General features: G+C 41.6%; 1 protein-coding gene across 1 annotated transcript; it reads right to left on the bottom strand.

Moving 5' to 3' along the window:
• Window positions 1-1,680: 1,680 nt before the first annotated feature.
• LOC139664636 (NACHT, LRR and PYD domains-containing protein 12-like) lies at window positions 1,681-21,010 on the bottom strand. The gene is made up of 10 exons (XM_071543542.1): window positions 20,731-21,010; window positions 16,277-18,161; window positions 14,779-14,952; window positions 11,720-11,893; window positions 11,266-11,427; window positions 9,428-9,589; window positions 8,683-8,856; window positions 8,184-8,345; window positions 7,960-8,006; window positions 1,681-3,788 (listed from the first exon to the last, which is right to left on the bottom strand). Exons 1-10 carry the CDS (start codon window positions 21,008-21,010, stop codon window positions 3,253-3,255), a joined length of 3,756 nt encoding a protein of 1,251 aa, XP_071399643.1. The 3' UTR covers window positions 1,681-3,252.
• Between the last annotated feature and the right edge of the window lie 607 nt (window positions 21,011-21,617).

Below are 21,617 nucleotides of genomic sequence, written 5' to 3'. Positions count from 1 at the left end.
ATGCTGGGAATTGTAGCTTCATCACAAAATAACTCCTTAAATGCATTGAACATCACAGATTGATGGAAAATAATGGTATAAGAGTATCTGAGGGGGGTATTTTCCTTCAAGGAAATGCCTTCAGCTAATTATCTTTAAAAAAAAAAAAAAACACACAACTTACAATTTTTACAAATTATTCCTGAGCAGTCCTTAATGGAGTAATAGTAGTAGTAGTAATAATGGTGGTAGTAGTAGGCCTAGTATTGTATTGGTGGTGGTAGCAGTAGTAGTAGCAGCAGCAGTCACAATGATGAGTTCAAAATCTATTTCTTGTAATAAAACACAAGAAAAAAAAGTCTCCATTATCAAACACAGACATTGTAAGGGATTGTACAGTGTTTTTTTCTGTGGTGTTCCTTTGGCTTGGTAGATGCTCAGAAGCCCCACCAGATACACTCTGGAGTCCATGGTGTCCCACTTACAGAACCTGTTCGACGTGGGCTCCCAGGCTGGGGGAGATGACCAACGCCATGAAAAGTAAAACTCTGATTCATAAAAGTAAATATCAGTGTAAATAAAATATTATAAAACAAAATAATATCTCCAGGTACAATAAATGAGATTTACTAAGTGTTAGATATGTACCATCTTATTTTGGTTCACAGGTAAACATGAACTCCTCAAGGTATGGATACAGGTTACAGTTAAGTACTCATATTTTAAGGCAACTATACCAAATAGAGGAAATAAAATAAAATCTCTCCAATTACTGGTAATACAGGTAAGTGGGTTTTCAAAATAGTAGTAGTAGTACACACACGCAGTAATGCTGGCTGGAATCCAGGAAAAACCAGACAGTGTAGACAAAGGTTAAAGGGGGAAATCTTCTTTCTCCCACATTGCCATAGTACTACAGGCTACCTACACACCTAATACATACATATATGCAGTAAAAGATAAATTCAACAAATTGCATCTTTACTCTGCAGACGTCAACAGTCAACAGTTTACAGTCTGTTGGTGGGGAAATGGCAGCATGACAACACTCTGACTTCAGTATTGACTCAGAACACGTGTGTTAAAAGTGATTGAATGTTCTGGCTGAGGTGGGTGTAATATTGTATCGTGTTCTTCTCTAGAACTAAACAGCTGTATAGTTATTTGCTGCCATCATTTCAGCTTGGTATGTTGGGTATTGCAAAAGTTGGGATTTATATTGTAAATATTTTTCGTAAAATAGCATACTGACTGAATTGGTTATTTTATGAATAAAATATATATTTCTAGAGGAGGAACTAATCAATGAAATCAGCTGCTGTAGTGTTTGGTTGGAATGAAAAACCTGCTTGGCCCTTCATGATTCATGGTTGCCCTGGTTTAGACTACAGAGTTTTTACTGTTTCATTATTTTTTACCAGGCATTGGCCAATAACCAAACACTCTATTTTTCACTTTCCTCATTGAAATCAATTGGTATTACAGGATCTAAGCTAACACGGTAGCTTGCAGCTAGTGGTACCCAGTGATTTCAATGCTAAATGCTAGCAAGCTGTTCCTATTAGGAGAAAAGAAGAAAACTAACCAATCAAAGTTTAAAGACTGAGGACTTCACAACCCATTTATGAATGAAGAATTAAACATTTATTTTGACAACTTCATCACACAGCAATATCAAGGCAATATCACTATTATGACCAAGATCCCATGGATAATGATGCAACTGAATCTGTTTTCCTGCTCCTTGACTACAACTGTAAATTTGATGAAAATACAATAAAGTACAACAATATAACAGAGAATTAGTGCAGCTATTAGCTATTTGGATATCCAAAGTGGCCAAAGTGTACCAAATGGGTTTTCTGCCTGTTTACAGGGAATTTTACTTATTTCCATTACTGGAGGCTATCTGCTATCTGAGCACAATACACCCATTAGCCAACATATTTTTCTCATGCATCAACAACAATGAACACTGTATCGGTGTTTTACCCAGTTAACACACACACACACACACACACAAACAAAAGAAATTCACAAGCTAAAACTGAAGCAAAATAAGGGTGTGGGTCAAATATGATACACACAGAACACATACAATGTCATTTTAGACTAAATTTATCAAATGTTATTTAAATGTAATCTAAAACTAATCAAAAAGTTAAATATTCATTTATTTCCTTTCCAAATAAAATGTCAGGGAGAGCGGGGTAAGTCATCACGTGGGTAAGCTGCCTCAGTGACTTTATTTCTGAAACTAAATATTTTAGAGCCAAAAGTCCAATTACAAAAAAGTTTACTTTCTTAATAAGAGATTACCTATGTTGAATACAACAGTCCAAGTCAAAACACTCTAACATAAAATCAATTTGTATACCTGAAAGTAAATAATGAAAATCTTAGTGTTTTTCTTCTCATTTTTCTTCTTATAAAGGAATCAAAATAATTATACATGGTGACACATAAAAGCAAAGGTCAGCTATAACCTGATAATAAATTGAAGTGTTTTGGTGAAGCTCTGTGCTCAGAGAGGGGAGCTTTGTCAGGAATGCCTAGGTGGGGCATGCTGTCACAGTGATTTTGGGGCATGTTGTCATAACTATTCAAATCCTTTTTTTTTTTTTTTTTTAGAAATAGCTTTACATTCATTCTTTTCTGAATAAATACTGCAACCACAAACCTTTGGCTGGTGTAGCAAGTGGCCTCTGTGCTGGATTAGACTCACATACAGTCACAGAGGAAGATTACTATTATTACTGTTTTCTTTAAGTGACTAAGAAGCCATTTTACATAATAAAACATCAAATTAAATGTGTATATCATACTGTTAGAAATTGTATTAGAATGTATGTTTGTCTGTGTGTCCCAGGATGGGTGAGGGACGGGTTATTTTACCTGGTGTGTGGTGGGTGTCAATTTCTGAGATGCAGTATGTTGTATTGTGTACACAAACACAGCATGCCCTGACATGGGGTAAGTCGTCACAAGTTGTCAAGTGGTATTTCAACAGTAATATTTTTTTCTTCCAGTTAATTATTCAAAATGTAAAAATGCCATTTTTCAGAGAAGGCCTTAATCTAGCTAGAGAAATACATATCGTATCTCAGTAGTAAGGCACTACTGAAAAATACACTAATGAGTAAAAAGTGTGACAACATGCCCTGCTCTCCCCTACATGTTCTTTTACTTGTTTCATGTTGTATTTGTGTGTGTGTGTGTGTGTGTGTGTGTGTGCGTGTGATCCTGTGCAGAGTGAACTTCAGACTGAACCTCTTATATCTGACACAGTGACACTGAGGAGCCAATCTCAAACCCAAACCCAAACCCAGGGTAGAGGGGTTCCGTGAATGTTGAGTGGAAGGTGTGGAGGTGGATCAGTGTGTCAGAGGAAACTCTGTAGAAGGACAGAGTGCCAGCAGACCAGTCCAGATACACTGCGACTCTGTCAGAGTCAGAGGAGGGAGGGATACGTATGATTGTTGTGTTATTGTGAAAGGCAGAATAACCATAGCAAGTGCAAATCAGACTCCAGGACTTTTCACTCCTTTCTAGCCTGCAGTCAGCGTCCTCTCCTCTCCTTCTGATTCCTCTGTAAGTCACTCCTATATAAACCCATCCTTTCCTCTCGACCTCCCAGTAACAGCGCTCAGTCAGATCATTTCTACACAGCAGCTGTTTCCAGTAGTCAAATCTCTCTGGGTGATTAGGATATGGCTGCTCCTCTGTCACCTCTGTCACCGTTCTGTTGTCTTCAGACAGAGAGAGCTTTCTGTGTGCTGTGTTTGGGTCCAGTGTGAGTTCACAGGCATCTGATGGGGAAAACAAGACACAATAAAGCAGCTGTTTCTGATCTAATAGTTTACTAAACCTGCACTAAGCGATTTCAGTCCTTATAACCAATCCTGAAACTAACGTGTGCTATGTGGAGATTTCATTGAGACAGAATGATATAAACCAATATCCACACACACACGGGCCAGCTGTGTTGCTGTTTCCACCTTTTTCTAACGCTCGTTGTCAAAACCTGGTCCATCGTGAGGCTCCTCGCGGTGCTTATCCCCTCCCATACCTGCATTTTTTTTTTTTGTAATGGCAGAATCGATGAAGCAAGCGAGTAAACTTGATAGCCTAAACTAGTTAACTTGCTACCTGACTCTTCACTTGTCATTGTGGGACATGAAACCTTCAGCGGGAGGCAATGAAAGCACCTCCCTCATACAATTATCAGGCCCATTGAGGAGATCCTGGAAGAGGAAAGCTTGACAGTTCTGCCCACTAACGACACACCCATACCTTATATTGGCTGGACTGAGGTCAACTTCAGGTTAGACAGTGATCCCCAGATGACAACTGAGCTATGTGTGCCAATGCTAGTGTCAAGCGATCCAGCCATTGCCAGTGACCCTATACTAGGCTACAAAGTCATTGAGGCGGTCATAAACAGTCCTGAGGGTAAAAACAAAGGATGGAGAAAGCAACTGACATAAAATGAGCAAAGTCTTTGTCAGAACAGAACAGCGCAGACTGATGCAAAACATGGACCAGGAGACCCGTGTTGTCCGTACAGGATGGAAAACTGTGCTCTTACCAGCCAAGTAAGTGAATATATTTACATATCCAGGCACACGTGGGCTCACACTTCAGAGGCCAAGACATGCTCTTGAAGCCAGACATGCTCAACCCCCTACCAGAAGGTCTTGTCCTCAATGAAGTGCTGGTGTGTATCCCTGAAAGGAAGGTGATGTATGTGCCCATCCCTATGGCGAACACCACAGACCATAACATCTACCTTGATCAGCACAGAATCGTGGGCCACCTTGAGTTGGTGAAGACTGTGTACTCAGCAGCTGTCCAATCCGAAGTAAATGAGCCATCACCTGTCATGCCACTAAGTAGTTAGCCAAAGCCTACTACACCACCCTGTCATAAAGATGACAGACGGCCACAAGTATGGGACCATCCTGTGAGTTTAGACCACCACTGGCCATCCCAAATAGAGATGCCTGCACACCAAAAACATACACTGAAAGATGCAAGAAAACACAAAAGACAAAGAAGGGGCACCTACCATCACATACTCCCATACAGTGGACTAGCTCTCACCAAGAGGTGCTGAACCAGCTGATCGACACACTCACAAAGCCTCCGGTTCTGGATTACCCTGATTTCGCCTAGCCACTTGTGTTACACAGCGACGCTCTCTCAAGAGGGATTGGGCGCTGTGCTGTATCAGCATCAACAAGGTGATAGCTTATGGCTCCCGCATTCTGAGTCAACTGTGTTCTCACCTTATTATCTTCTCTTTGGGTGATCGCCTTGTCTGCCAATTGATCTGCTGTTCACCCTGAAGACAGACATGCCCCATGAAAGCTACCAGGACTATGTGGCTGTCACGGGGAGGTGTGGTGAGGACCCAAATGCAGGACAGCGAGGCAGGTGGTGATCAAAACCCCAAGACTGGGTGTTTACTGAACAGATAGTAGGTGGCACAGGAAACCAAAAACGAGAGCTCTACACAAACTGACACAAGTAACAGAACAATGATCCGACAAAGACTGACGGGGAACAAGACTAATATACACATGGGGGGTGATTACAAATGAGACACAGCTGGGGCAGACAGGAAACATGGTAGACGTAGAACTAAAAGAACTAGACAGGGAAAAATAATACAAAGAAATACAAAACCTAGACAAGGCAAAAAGTCACAACCATGACAGTGGCTCACTGGAAAAATAGGATGGAGGATGCATACAAGATTGTGGCCAGGGCAGCTGGCAAGGAGGCAGCTCAGGGGAAAGCTCATGATGACAGGAAGGTGCAAGGGGGAGTCAATCAGAGAAGAACTACATCCTTAATTCTGGCCAGTTGGAGTTTTTTGCATTAAAGTGGGCTATCTGCGAAGGCTTCCGTGACCACTTGTACCATATTCTATCATTCACGGTGTACACAGATAACAACCCATTGACGTACGTGCTCACCACCGTTAAACTCAACGCCATGGGACACAGATGGGTGGCAGAGTTGGCTGACTACACCTTTACCATCCGCTATCAGCAACTCGGATGCAGATGGGCTTTCTCAGATGCCCATGGATATTGAGAGCTACATGCAGAACTGTACTGAGGAGGTGTGTCAGGAGGTCATAAGCGCATCAATGGAAGGTGTGACTGTGGAAAGAAGAAGCCCGTGTCAAGGAACTGGAGTGGTCCACATCAATGCTTTGGACCTGGTGAAAGACCATGGTAGTCATAACCTCAGCCAGCCCTTCACTCCGGCACAAATCCACAAAGCCCAGGTAGAAGATAATGTACTTGCAAGGGTCCAGTGGTACAAGAAACAGGACATGCAACCAAGCAGAACAAAGCTGAAAGCAGAGCACCCTCTTGTGACCATGCTGTTGAAACAGTGGTTGAAAATCCACATGGACGAAGACGGAATTCTGCGTTGCAGAACCTTTTCAAAGAACTGCATCAAGACGTTGGGGTGGAAAGAACACTCATACAGGACAGGTTCTACTGGCCACAAATGCATAAGCATGTAGAGCACTTCATCACTACTGTGTGTGAAAGCCTGAAGAAAACCCAGCAAACAAACTGGAGCACCTTTGACACCGATCCACACCACCTATCCATTTGAAACGGTCTCTATAGACTTTCTTTGGGGACGTGCAAGCAGGGATACGTGTACATATTAGTGGTTATGGACCATTTTACTCAATTTGCGCAGGTGTACACCACAAGAAACAACCAGGCGACTGGGTCCTCATCTGCAATCTCACTCCAAGAGGAGGGTCTGGAAAGATCCAGTCATACTGGGAGGTCCAGGTTTACAGAGTGAAGGAGAGGAAAGGTGACAACAGCCCAGTTAGTCCGGACAATGGCAGAGGGAGGGACAGAGTGGTCCAAAGAAACCTCTTGCTGCCATGTGATCACTTACCTCTCAAGCTGCCTGCAGACATGACCCCTAAACCAAAGACCAGACCTGTTGACCTGACTCCTCCGACAAACAAAGACATCAGGGGCTCCTCAAAGAGTGAACAGTCAAAACAACATGATCAAGACAGAGATTCCGATGAGCGGTATAAGGACACCTACTAGTGGCATCAGAGTGCTGACAGCAGAAACCAGCTGAGACAATTAACACTGAACCCACATGCAAAGTCCTTCTAGCCCTGTCAAAGTCCTCAATGTCAGTGTGTCAGACGATGCACAGTAACATCTTCAAATACAAGAGGATATGCCACTACAGAAAGAAGAGGCTGTGCCACTACAAAGCGAAGAGGATGTGCCACTACAGAGCGAAGAGGATGTGCCACTACAGAGATAAGAGGATGTGCTACTACAAAGTGAAGAGGATGTGCCACTACAAAGCGAAGAAGATGTGCCACTACAGTGCAAAGAGGATTTGCCATTACAGTCTCAGAGACCTGAACTGAGCTCTGAAAGTAATGAGGCACACACTTCTGAAGCTGACACAGACGTGCCACAGCTGGTAAGACAGTACCCACAGAGACAGACACAGAAACCAGTTGTGCTGAGTTTATGAGACCTTAGGTCAGCCTTCCTTAGTCAACAGACACTGCAAGGTAATAGAGACTCAGGTTAGTGAGCCTAAAACCTTCTGGAGGCCTTGGAATGTAGAAAGTAGTCTGAGCCTGCACTACCTCGAATAGTCAGCAGAGGGCACTTGCTGTATATTGGGGCATCAGGGCATCAAAGTTTTCAGAACTTTAGTTAGAGCTGATGCCAGGGTACATGGAGCAGTGCACTCTTGACCAGATCTGTAATTTTATGTTTCTACAGAATTTACACAATAAATGTGTTGCCCCGGATCAAACCTTGTGATTCATTCTGTGCCGGTAACATTTACAGTAGGATTTGAATGAATGGATGTCACATACTGCTATGTAAATTGACTTTCTATCTAGTTGAATGTGTGTTGCTTTCTTTTCATGAATCAAACTAAATACACACTTACACTTCCTCAGACCAGGTTTCAACATCTGCACCCCATCATGGTCCACACTGGGGGAATAAACAATAAACAAGTCAGATCAGCATATTCTCTTTGATGATGGAAACATTGACATTTAATAACCTTCCCTCTGAATGATTTCCATTCAATGTGAGTCATAACTGAGCCCTGAAAGGAAAGGTAAATGGCGGCATATATCTTGTTTTGCAGGAATTCGTTGGAGAGACCTCAGTGTCTTCAGATGTTCCAGTCCAGCAGAGAGCAGCTTCACTCCTGAGGCTCCTGGATGATTGTAGCTCAGGTCCAGCTCTCTCAGATGGGAGGGGTTGGAGCTCAGAGCTGAGGCCAGAGAAGCACAGCCTTCCCCTGTGACCAGACAGCCTGACAGCCTGTGCGCACACACACACACACACACACACACACTTTCATTTGGGCTGTTTAGCAGTGCTTGTATCTTTTTGCCGCATACTCTCAGAAATCAGTTTTTGATATTTTAGCTCTCAGCAACAGAGACAGCAAGGAGGAGAAATAATAAAATATACTAATAGAAAGCAGAAAACAGTTCATAGTGAATAGAAAGTAGAGTCAAAGGTTATTACCATAACTGGTTTGAAAACCATGAGCCGAGAAAATCCTACACAGGTGAGGAATCTATTCACTGATGTTAACCTTTATGTAAACCAGGGTTTACATGGTCATGTGTTGAAGAGGTTGAGGAATACTGACCTGAGAGTCTCCAGTCTACAGTGTGGACTCCCCAGTCCAGCAGAGAGCAGCTTCACTCCTGAATCCTGCAGGTCATTGTTACTCAGGTCCAGCTCTCTCAGACTAGAGGACTGGGAGCTGAGAACTGAGGCCAGAGCTTCACAGCTTCTCTCTGACAGTTTACAGACACTCAGCCTGAAGAAGAATTAGTGAGACACAAAAAAAACTGAGAGCTGAGGCCAGGTTGTGACATCATGCCTCTGTTAGCTCACCCTGCCTCAGTCTAAGGGGAAAAAACAATAAATAAAAATAATAATTAAGTAGTATTAAAAAATACAACATATATGTAACATAATGGGAAATGTTTAAGGCATGTGGGTCCTCTATTAATCTTGTGTAATACAAGTTAATACCTCAGATTATTTTTCTTCATCTTTAACTTTTTTGGGAAATATATCTACCTTCATGTCTTCCTTTCTATCTATAGTTATGGATAGATAACTTTAAAGGGAAACACAAAGACTACTTTTCAGGTTGGACTGACATCTACTGGTTAAAAGCTTGCAATTGCAGTCTGCTATTGGCTGATCTTGGTTGCTACTGGCTGATTCATGACAAGCTATGACAAAACAGGTAACCTACGTCATAGGTGACTAAGATCAGCCAATAGCAGATTGCAACTACAATAGCATGTTTTTAACCAGTAGATGTCAGAATCCTACACTTCACACTTCAACATGCATTTGGAGGAATTTGTTGGAGAGACCTCAGTGTCTTCAGATGTTCCAGTCCAGCAGAGAGCAGCTTCACTCCTGAATCCTTCAGGTTGTTGTTACTCAGGTCCAGCTCTCTCAGACTAGAGGACTGGGAGCTGAGAACTGAGGCCAGAGCTTCACAACTTCTCTCTGACAGGTTACAGCCACTCAGCCTGAAGAAGAATTAGTGAGACAAACAAAAAACCAGGCCAGGTTGTGACATCATGCCTCTGTTAGCTTACCCTGCCTCAGTCTAAGGGAAAAAAAAAAAAAAAAAATAAAAATGTAGTATTAAGAAATACAACATACTGTATATGTAACTATAATAATGGGAAATGTTTAAGGCATGTGGGTCCTCTATTAATCTTGCGTAATACGAGTTAATGCCTCAGATTATTTTTTTCATCTTTTACTTTTTTAGGAAATATATCTACCTTCATGTCTTCCTTTCTATAGATAGATAATTTTAAAGGGAAACCAAACACACAGACTACTTTTCAGGTTGGACTGACATCTACTGGTTAAAAGCGTTGCTATTGCAATGGCAGTCTGCTATTCATAGTATTCTGTTCCATCACCACATGGCCATCTTGGTAGGAAAATAACAGGTGAATATAATAAATGAACAGGTGATTACAATCAAATGACAAACACAGCCAGTGAGCTGCGTGTATTGTAAAGTGCCATATTGGTAGGAAATGCATGTCAAAATTAATTCTAGTATCCATTAATTTATTTTTGCTACTTTTATTTTTTTAGGGAAGTGTTTTCATATCCTCTATTATGACAGGTATGACAGGTATGTTTATAACTTATATGAGGAGTAGTGTTTCTGCTTTCATAAGCACTGTTTAAACCTTTGCATAGAAAGTTATCTGCTATATGAATATATAACTAGAAATAACCACCTCGCGGTTGTATGCCTCCGCCAATAAACTTTGATTTATCATTGCAAGGACAGTCTTTATTTATTGAACATATATAATTAATGTGATTATTAGGTCAACTTAAAGGATTTTGGTGTCTGCAAAAGTAAGTGACAGCACTTCCACCGTTTTTGTAGAATGACCCAAGATCATTTTCTCAGCTACAGTGGTAAGCAAAACATTATGATGTCACAGTGAAGTTGACTTTTGCGCTTTTGGATATAAAATGTCATCACTTCATAATTTTATCCTATTAGACATTAGTGTGAAATTTTGTCATAATTAGCGTATGAATTCTTGAGTTATGGCCAAAAATGTCTTTTGTGAGGTCACAGTGACCTTGACCTTTGACCACCAAATTCTAATCAGTTCATCCTTTAGTCCAAGTGGACGTTTGTGCCAAATTTGAAGAAATTCCCTCAAGGCATTCCTGAGATATTGCGTTCACGAGAATGAGACGGACGGACGGACGGACGGACGGACGGAAGCCGAAAACATTATGCCTCCGGCCACGGCTGTCGCCGGCGCAGAGGCATAAAAATGGGTTCATGGTTGTTTATGTAGTAAACTCAGATGTTACATAGACAATGTACATTTATGAATAAGCTTTCTTTGTAGCAGGAGTTTTTTTTAAATTATTTTTTATATAAAAAAAACTATACGATCACATTGTGCAAAGACTGTAAATGCCCCCTTTGTCTGCTGACTATTCCAGACTGGGGTAGGAGCCGAATGTGTCCTCACCACCACTCAACTGCACTGATTTCTGTGTTATTTAACAGAAATAAACACCATGAACCTGAGAGAAGTTGTAGCGTGGTATCTTCAATCTGCTGTGGTCAAGCCAAAATAGAAGGGGTTACATCAGCATCCTACACTTCACACTTCAACATCATGCATTTGGAGGAATTTCTTAGAGAGACCTCAGTGTCTTCAGATGTTCCAGTCCAGCAGAGAGCAGCTTCACTCCTGAGTCTCCTGGATGATTGTAGCTCAGGTCCAGCTCTCTCAGATGGGAGGGGTTGGAGCTCAGAGCTGAGGCCAGAGAAGCACAGCCTTCCCCTGTGACCAGACAGCCTGACAACCTACACACCATTCCAAACAGTTACTCCAATTATCTGCTTTGTGCTTTCATTTGGTCGTTTTTGGTATTTTAGCTCTCAACAACAGAGGGGAAATAATGAAATATACTGATAGAAAGCAGAAAACAGTTCATAGGGAATAGAAAGTAGAGTCAAAGGTTGTTACCACAACTGGTTTGAAAATCATAAGAGCAGAGAAAATCCTACACAAGTAAGGAATCTATTCACTGATGTTAACCTTTATGTAAACCAGGGTTTAAATGTTCATGAGCTGAAGAGGTTGAGGAATACCAACCTGAGAGTTTCCAGTCTACAGTGTGGACTCTCCAGTCCAGCAGAGAGCAGCTTCACTCCTGAATCCTGCAGGTCGTTGTTACTCAGGTCCAGCTCTCTCAGACTAGAGGACTGGGAGCTGAGAACTGAGGCCAGAGCTTTACAGCTTCTCTTTGACAGCTGACAGACACTCAGCCTGAAGAAGAATTAGTGAAACAAACAAAATACTGAGAGCTGAGGCCAGGTTGTGACATCATGCCTCTGATAGCTCACCCTGTCTCAGTCTAAGGGGAAAAAACAATTAAAAAAATAAATAAATACTGTAAGTAGTTAGTTAAGAAATACAACATATATGTTGTATTTCATACATATAACTATACTAATGGGAAATGTTTAAGACACGTCAATCCTGTGTGATATGAGTTAATGCCTTAGATTATTTTTCTTCATCTTTCCTTGCTATCTACAGTGATAGATTGATAACTTTAAAGGGAAATCAAACACACAGACTACTTTTCAGGTTGGACTGACATTTACTGGTTAAAAGCTTGCTGTTGCAATTGCTGATCCATGACAAACCAACAAAACAGGTAACCTACATCACAGGTAACTAAGATCAGCCAATTGCAGATTGCAACTGCAATGACATGCTTTTAACCAGTAGATGTCGGCATCCTACACTTCAAACTTCAACATTTACTCCTCACCTTCCTTTCCAAGATACTTGAGCGCACAGTCTTTAATGAAGTCTCTGAATTCCTTTCTGAGAACAACCTGTATGATCCTAACCAGTCTGGCTTCAAACACGGACACTCTACCGCAGGCATCACTAACTGGCGGACTCCAGGCCAGATCCGGACCCAGTGACGGTTCTGTCCGGACCGCGACCAATTTCTGATCATTTAATGAGAATAAGATTGACAGAGTGACCACAATGATCCGTCGGAAAAAGGACAGAATTAACAGCAGGAATACAGCAGCCTAGCTTCCCTCATAACGGTGCTACTTCATAGAAACAAGTTATATTTACTTCAACACACTGTTTAATCACTCACATCGAGAAAATAGGAAAGAATGTCTAGTTTCTTCTTTCTCCACATTTTCACAACAACCTGTCAGCTCTGCGGTTCAGAGTAAACTGTCTGTGCTTGTCATTTGATTGTGCGTTTCTTTAATGTCGCCCAGAATCCCGGTTGAGTGGAGTTTTCCATTTTTAAGCACTGTGATTGGACGGAAGGTCCAAACATCACCCAGCCGGAAAACTTTGTTCATAAAATAAACCACGTGATGCCCTTGGCTGTACCATGGGAAACAGGGACTTGAAAGTTCTGTTTGCAGTATTTCAAAAATAGGCATTTTCGTATTTTATTCTGAAGACTGTCTTGTTTTCTTTTACTTGAAATTAGAAAATAATTGTGATACTTTTAATTATGTTTAAGCTACTGATTTGTTTTCCACACGTTCAATGTGTGTGCATGGGAAAAGGTCTTGAAATTGATCAATAAATGTTGTTGAAATGATATTGAAATGTACATTGTTTATTTTATTTGATAGAAAGTCATACAACAACTACATAGGCCTCTGAATCATAGCACAAGTTAGACATTATGATAGCCTACTTCGGACCTTTGACGGGAAGAAATTTTAGTGACTGGACCTCCTTGAATTTTAGTTGAATACCCCTGCTCTACTGAGACTGCGGTCTTGTCTGTAGTGGAAACACTACGATCAGCTAGAGCTGCCGGTCAGTCCTCTGTTCTAATGTTACTTGACCTATCGGCTGCCTTTGACACGGTTAACCACCAAATCCTCCTCTCCACACTCGCTGAGCTTGGCTTCTCAGGATCTGCTCTCCGCTGGTTTGAGTCCTACCTCTCAGGGAGATCCTTTAGAGTGTCTTGGAGAGGGGAAGTGTCTAAATCCCACTGCTTGTCCACAGGGGTACCTCAAGGGTCAGTGCTTGGACCCCATCTCTTTTCAATATACACCACCTCACTTGGGGCAGTCATCCGCTCACATGGCTTCTTATACCATTTATATGCTGACGACACCCAGTTCCTCCTATCGTTCCTGCCAGAGGACCCCACAGTCTTGGCACGGATATCGGCATGCCTCGCTGATATCTCGGCATGGATGGAAAGACTGAACTCCTTGTCATCCCAGCCAGTCCCTCTATTCAACAACAGATCAGTATCCAGCTTGAATCAGCTCAGCTCATTCCCACAAAGTCTGCCAGAAACTTGGGTGTCATGATTGATGACCAACAAACCTTTAAGGAGCATGTGGCTTCTGTTGCTCGGTCATGCCGATTTGCCCTGGACAACATCAGGAAGATTAGACCCTACCTGTCTGAACATGCAGCACAACTCCTAGCACAGGCTCTTGTATTATCTGCAACTCCTTACTGGCAGGGCTCCCGGCATGTACGCTCAAACCTCTGCAGATGATCCAGAAAGCGGTGGCGCATCTGGTCTTCAACCAGCCCAAAAGAGCGCATGTCACTCCACTGTTCATATCCCTCCACTGGCTCCCAGTTGCTGCCCGCATCAAGTTCAACAAAGTCCTACAAAGCAGTAACCAAAACAGCTCCAACCTACCTGAACTCCCTCATTCAGGTCTATGCTCCCTCCTGCCCACTTCGCTCTGCCAAGGAGCGGTGCCTGGTGCTGCCACCACAACAAGGACCTAAGTCTCTAGCCAGACTCTTCTCTTCTGTGGTTCCTTGGGGGTGGAACGAGTTACGAAACTCCATTCAATCTGCAGAGTTCCTCTCAATCTTTAAGAAAAGGCTTAAGACCCAGCTCTTTAGCGAACACCTTCTCACCTGATCGACTGTGTAATTTCTTAATTAAAAAAAAAATAATTTTAATTATGATAATTTTAAAATGATGGGGGAAATGCTTCAGCCCTGGTCATTGTATTACACCAATGTTTTACGAGGGTACGGGGTGTGCAACCAGAAGGTTGCAGGTTAAAATCCCTGGAAAATCTGGGTGAGGAAAGTGAATGAGAAATGCTCTCCCCTCCTCTGCCCTTGAGCGAGGCATTCAGGTGTGAATGAATGAATTGAAGAATACCAACCTGAGAGTTTCCAGTCTACAGTGTGGACTCCCCAGTCCAGCAGAGAGCAGCTTCACTCCTGAATCCTGCAGGGCGTTGCTACTCAGGTCCAGCTCTCTCAGACTGGAGGACTGGGAGCTGAGAACTGAGGCCAGAGCTTCACAGCATTGGTCTGAGAGCTCACACTGATTCAGTCTGAATTACCATTAGAATAGACAGAATGGAATAAGAAAGTCATCAATTTAAAAAAAAATAATAATCATAAATAAATAAATAAATAAATAAGAATCGTTTAAAATGAAAATAACATTACATAATTTAATATGAATTGTTTAATGTTATTTTCATCTATCAAATTGGAAACTGGCCTATCCTTAGCAGACATTACATGTGGAGTCCCCCAGGGATCAATTTTGGGCCCCATCTTATTCTCCTTTTACATGCTTCCACTTGGACATTATCTGCAAATGTAGCATACAGGTTCACTGTTTTGCCGACGACACACACTTATATCTGCCAATAAAATCTAGCGATACTGACAATCTAGCCACACTCATAAACTGCCTTGTGGATATAAGTGCTGGATGTTGTAGAATTATTTATAACCAAATGAGACCAAATCAGAAATTGCCCTTTTTGACCCATCCAATATAATTGAATTGATTCACCATGAATTAAGTACTCATTCTGTCAGTAGCAAGCGTAGGTGTAATTTTTGATGAAAATTTGAACTTTGACAAGGTAAAGATTGACTTCAATTGACTAATATTTTCAAAATAAGTAATCTGGAAAGTCATCCTTTTATTGCTTCTTATGTAGACAACTGCAACTCTCTATTCCTGCCTCAGTCAAAAGTCCCTCTTTCATCTCCAGCTTGTACAAAATACAGACGTTTGGAGACTTACTGGAGCAAAAAAATTAGATCATGTCAACCTCAACTTTGGTATTATTACATTGGTTACCTCTTGGTTTTACAATTGATTTAAATATTTTGCTGATCACTTTTAAAGGTTGAACAAGTAACATTTTTACTGCCTCATAACATAAAATGACCATAATATGTCTTTGGGGTTGATAGGATCAATACCAATGACTCAGTGATTACTTGGTAAGCTGCTGAGATTCCTTGCTTTCAAGACTCACTTTCCAACCCGCACTCTGTGTTGGAACAGGGTTCCAAAATGGGTGTAATAATGTGATTATTATTATTCTACTAGTAGTAGTTTACTAATTTTCAGTAAATGATTATTGTTTGCTGTCTCCCTCCCTTGATGCCCTTGCACTGTATATGAGGTCCTGTGGTCCCTGTGCCATGTGTCTCCGTATGTACTCAAGCCACTATGCTAGTTGTAAATTATATTCGGTGATAAATGCTATTCCTCCACCAATGTCACCAAAACAAATTCTTGTGCATTTATTGTACTTGGAGAGTAAATGATTCTGGTTATATTCAGATATGTTATATACAGTATGTATGTGTTTTATGTATACGTTAAAGCTACATCAAATGTGTTCTTACAGTGCAGTTCGTGAGACTTGGACCACTGGCAGCAGCCTCAGAAGACCCTCTTCTGAAGCAGAGTATTTCTTCAGGTCAAACACGTCCAGCTCTTTTTCTGATGACAGTAACACAAAGACCAGAGCCGACCACTGAGCAGGGGAGAGTTTGACTGTAGAGAGACTTCCTGATCTCAGGTACTGTTGGATCTCCTCCACTAGAGAACGGTCATTCAGCTCATTCAGACAGTGGAACAGATTGATGCTTCTTTCTGGAGAGGGATTCTCCCTGATCTTGTCCTTGATGTACTGGACTGTTTCCTGATTGGTCTGTGAGCCACTTCCTGTCTGTTTCAGCAGGCCTCGTAGGATACTCTGATTGGTTTGCAGTGAAAGGCCCAGGAGGAAGCGGAGGAACAAGTCCAGATGTCCATTTGGACTCTGTAAGGCCATGTCTACAGCATTCATATGGACCCCTGCAGATGACCTTGCAGATGTTTTTCTGAAAGACATTTGTAGACTTTGAATACTCAGTTGTGGTTCAGCCATCACGTTCTTGTTCTTGTTAATGAGTGACATTACTACATAAACAGCAGCCAGAAACTCCTGAACGCTCAGATGGATGAAGCTGAACATCTTGTCCTTATCATTGTCCTTGTCCTCGTTCAGCTCACACTGCTCTTTAAAGATCTGTGTGAACACTCCTGAGTACACTGAGGCTTCATTGAGGTTAATGCCACTCTTTTTTAGGTCCTTCTCATAGAAGATCAGGTTGCCTTTCTCCAGCTGGTGAAAAGCCAGTTTTGCAAGTGACTTGATGCTCCGAATGCCCTTTTCTGTGCCATACTTCAGTGTCGTTTGTTTGATCTGAAACATCAGAAACTTTGTGTACAACTCAGTCAAGGTTCGCGGAATTTCTACTCTCTCATCTTCACTTAACATTTGCTTCAAAAGTGTAGCAGTGATCCAACAGAAGACTGGGATGTGGCACATGATGTGGAGGCTTCGTGAAGTCTTGATGTGGGAGATGATTCTGCTGGCCTGCTCCTCATCTCTGAATTTCTTCCTGAAGTACTCCTCCTTCTGTGGGTCAGTGAAGCCTCTCACCTCTGTCACTATGTCAACAAAGTCTTGAAGAAACTGATTGGCTGCTGTAGGTCGTGTGGTTATCCAGAGGCGAGCAGAGGGAAGCAGTTTCCCCTTGATGAGGTTTGTCAGCAGCACGTCCACTGAGGTTGACTCTGTCACATCAACAAAGCATTCTTCATTGGCAGTGAAGTCTAGTTGAAGACGGCTTTCATCCAGACCGTCCAGCACAAACAGAACTTTGAAGTTACTCTTGTCAAAGTTGGAGTTTCCTGACTTCTGTAATGTTGTGAAGATGCAATTAAGAGCCTCCTCCTCGATGTCTATGGTTTCTCTGATACATCTGTGAATTAGCTCTGCAAAAGAAAACCTTTCTCCCTTCAGTAAATTCAGCTGGCGGAAGGTGAAGGGGAATGTGAGATGCACATCTTGATTGGCTCTCTCTTCAGCCCAGTCCAGGATGAACTTGTGCACAAGGAATGTTTTGCCAATTCCTGCAATCCCATTGGTCAGCACTGTTCTTACGGGTGTGTATTTGCCAGAAGAGTGTTTGAAGATGTCACTGGGTTTGATTGGTTTCTCTGTTCTTGCTGGCTTTCTTGATGGCATCTCAATCTGCCTGACCTCATGCTGCCTGTTGATGTGTACATCACCCCCATCTATGATGTAGATTTCTGTGTATATATCATCCAGATGTTTCTTATCCTTCCTCTCTGACAGTCCTTCTTGTGCACACATGAATCTGTCCTGGACGTTAGATTGGAGCATGCGTTGGTACCATGTGATGAGTCGTGGAGGCTTTGGTATTTGCACCAGCAAATCTGTATGAAACAAAACCACATCCTCTGATAAAACCGAAAATACTGGCACTGGTTAATTAAACAACAGCTCCTTGCTATGAGATAATTGAAAACCCGTTTCAAGCTCAGTGCTTGTTTTGCTAAAAGTTGAAGCACTTGCTGCTCTGTGAATTACAAATATGTTAGTCTGTCACTGTCAGGAACAACAACAACAGCAACAATCAAATGCTGTGAAGAGAGGTTCCCTGTGAACATGCAGCCCTAATGGAGCAGATAGGTCAAGGGTCCTGTTCTGGATAACAATCTGGTATTCGGATTCAGGTATTTCATTGCAAGTGCAGGAGCTAATTAGCTACGGGTTGTTTTCATTCACACCATGTTCAGTCCTTTATTTATCCAGGGAAGGGTTTTTTAAGAACACACATGCTATTTTATGCACCCCCAACTTCATATTCATACATTTACATAGTCACACCTTGGAGCTGCCCAGTACAACTTTAGTCTGACTCCACTGGAATGGTTGTGGGTTAAAGGATATGGCTGGTGTTTTTAAATACATTTCTTATCGTCAACAAATCCTATGAAAATAACAAAATCAACAATGCGTTTGCTCTACTCCCATTACTTTCCGACTTCCCACGTTCCCTTTTTAGCCTTCAAACCGGAAGTAATTGGCTCCAATTGTAAGCTATAAATGATAAATACAGCTCACAAAGATGTTTCAATTTTAAAAATCACTAACTGTTACCATGAAAAGTCAGGCTGTTGTAGTTATTACCAAATCAAATTCAAATGGGAACAAATTCTTCATTACGCCGGGGACTATTTTCGGTGCTACGGAACTACTTTCCTGAGATCAAAAACGTGTTTGTGGTCGGCTTATTAAGGTGTTTGAGGAAAAAGTTGCGTGAATTGACATGTTTTTAATAGTTTTTTTAATACAATGGAGTTCTATGGCTACTGGGACATGGCTTTATTGGGCATCAGCTACATGGACGAGAATTGTTAGCAAAACAAATTAATCGCTGATTTTGTTATTTTCATAGGATTTACTGACGGTAAGAAATGCATTAAAAAACACCAGTGTTATGAGCTCCTTTATGTGCTTCTCTCAAGGGCTTCTGGAAAGTAACTGTTGTGGGAAGGGAAGGCATTACTCATTCATTTCCCCCTGATTTCAGATATCCTATTTCAAGTTCCTTTCACAAATGCAGCTTCACCCAGAAATCTTCCAGACATTTTCTGTGGCAGGGTCATGTGTGAACGGGAGCTGGATTTGATATTCTGGAAAAGTTGATCCGTCAATTTCCCCCATCACAGCTGAGTGAAATTCCCAGGAATTTGTCAGCAGAGAGCCTAGCTCTGTGCAATAGAACAAACCATCTGTCTGCTTATCAACTCAACACAATATAGTAACTTTCACCACTGCTCATTTTAGAAAGGCCACTGCAAGAAAACGTGTTCTTTGTTTAGATTATCAAACGGACAATGGATCATTTGTTTGTTTCTGGCTGCTAGCATTAGCGTTAGCTAGTGTTAGCAACATGGCTAACGTTGCTAACGCTAGCTACGATAGCTAACGCTAGCAGGCAGAAACAAACATAGTTAGATGTTTGTTTCTTTTGTTCCAGAAACAAACATAGATGTTTGTTTCTGGCTGGCCCTGGCTTCCTTGTAGCTCCTGGTTAGTTTTCTGGCTGCTAGCGGCAGCGTTAGCCATGTTGCTAGCAGCCAGAAACGTTAGCAACATGGCTAACACTACCACCAGCAGCCTGGCTACTGTCCAAACTACTACTGTCCAAAGCAAGAAACAATCCCAATTTGAACTAGAAACCCCTATCTCAGTGCTATGATAGAGGGTAGTGTTTCCACTGTCACTGTGGTTGTTCCACCGTCCGCCATTTCTGCTACTGGGGATAGCTGATAGATGATTAATGGGAGAGGAAAGAAGAAAAAACAAATAGTTCTGATACACAGATGTGTTTTCAGTTTTTGGACTTTTTCTCTAATCTTTGATTTTTACTGAAATATTGGATCATTTGAACATTTATTGAAATGAAACCATGTGAGGTTTAGAGGGAAAAATCACTATTTGGTGGAGCTGTTAACAACTCATAGACATCTGAAATGTGACCCCGACTACACACTGCTTTTTGTAAGACATCAAAAGCCAAAAAGGTTGGAAACCACTGGTTTCATCTTTAACAATGTGTTGTATTTTAAAGGCTTGTTATATTATCCATTGTGTCAAATCTCCATCTGAAAAGTAACTAAAGCTGTCAAATAAATGTAGTGGAGTAAAAAGTACAATATTTCCCTCTGAAATGTAGTGGAGTGGAAGTATAAAGTAGCATCAAATGGAAATACTCAAGTAAAGTACAAGTATCTCAAAATTGTACTTAAGTACAGTACTTGAGTAAATGTACTTAGTTACTTTCCACCACTGTGGATAAGGATGTCAGCTAAATGCCTGAAATCTAAAAAAAGTAAAAGAGACAATTCTCATTCTATATAAACTGTCCATGTACTGTTAGAATCAGTATTAGTTCTGTCTTTTTCACATGCGTATTTTCATCTTCCCACAACTTACTGTTGGTTCCTGAGCTCGTTTTTGAAAAACGCTGCACTAGATCGTTCCTGTTGATCTTCTTCAGAACCTCCACTGTGATCTCCAGGGCTCCAGGAGCGCTGTAGGTCTGCACCATCTGATCCACTGTGTCCTGCCTGTCTGCCTTCTCCAGTCGGCTCTTTGGGATGGCTGGGAAGCCTTCCAGGATGTCAGCCTGCTGCAGGAACCACTTGAAGCTCTTTAGCTCCTCATCTCCCAAATCCTCCAGAGTTCCCAGAATGAGCTCTGTATGCGTTGCCATCGTTGCTCCCTGGTGAAATGAAAGAACATTTTGAGTTCAATTCAGTTAAATTCAGTTCAGTTCAACTCAAACGTTATTGACCCGTAAGTCTGAATTTACTTGGCAGATAGTGTTTGAAGTAAAAGCACATGACAGACTAGAAGGCATTCAGTAGAGCTCAAACCTTCACCAACGCTGAACAATTCTCCAACGTCAAAGCTGCAGCCTAAAGGTTTATGTTTGTTTATCATTTGTCTTCCATGTTTGATTTTCTCACAAAATAAAAAAAAACAATCTCTGAAATCTGGTGACACAGATCTGAAAATTTCAAATCTGCGTCACCACCAAAATCTAATCAACTGATCAAGAGCGATCTGTCCACCAAGTTTCATCCAAATCCGTTTAATTCTTTTTTTAATCCATTTGATACCTCTTGAGATATCTAGCTAACAAACAGACAACCATACAAGGGTGAAAACATAACCTAATACACACAATATACAGTATAGCATACAGACAAACATCAGTTGGTAAAACCAGACAAGGACTTCATAGCTTTAAGTAGTAGCAATAAAAAGTCGCTCAGAGCAAAATACAAATTTCTTACACAAGCACAAGATGCTGCATC

The sequence above is a fragment of the Centroberyx affinis genome, unplaced genomic scaffold, assembly GCF_046629955.1.
Source record: "Centroberyx affinis isolate AG114_WGS23_722 - 3 ecotype Tasmania unplaced genomic scaffold, CSIRO-AGI_Caff_v1 ptg004342l_1, whole genome shotgun sequence".
Classification (NCBI taxonomy): domain Eukaryota; kingdom Metazoa; phylum Chordata; class Actinopteri; order Beryciformes; family Berycidae; genus Centroberyx; species Centroberyx affinis.
This window is presented reverse-complemented; position numbering and strand designations above follow the sequence as displayed.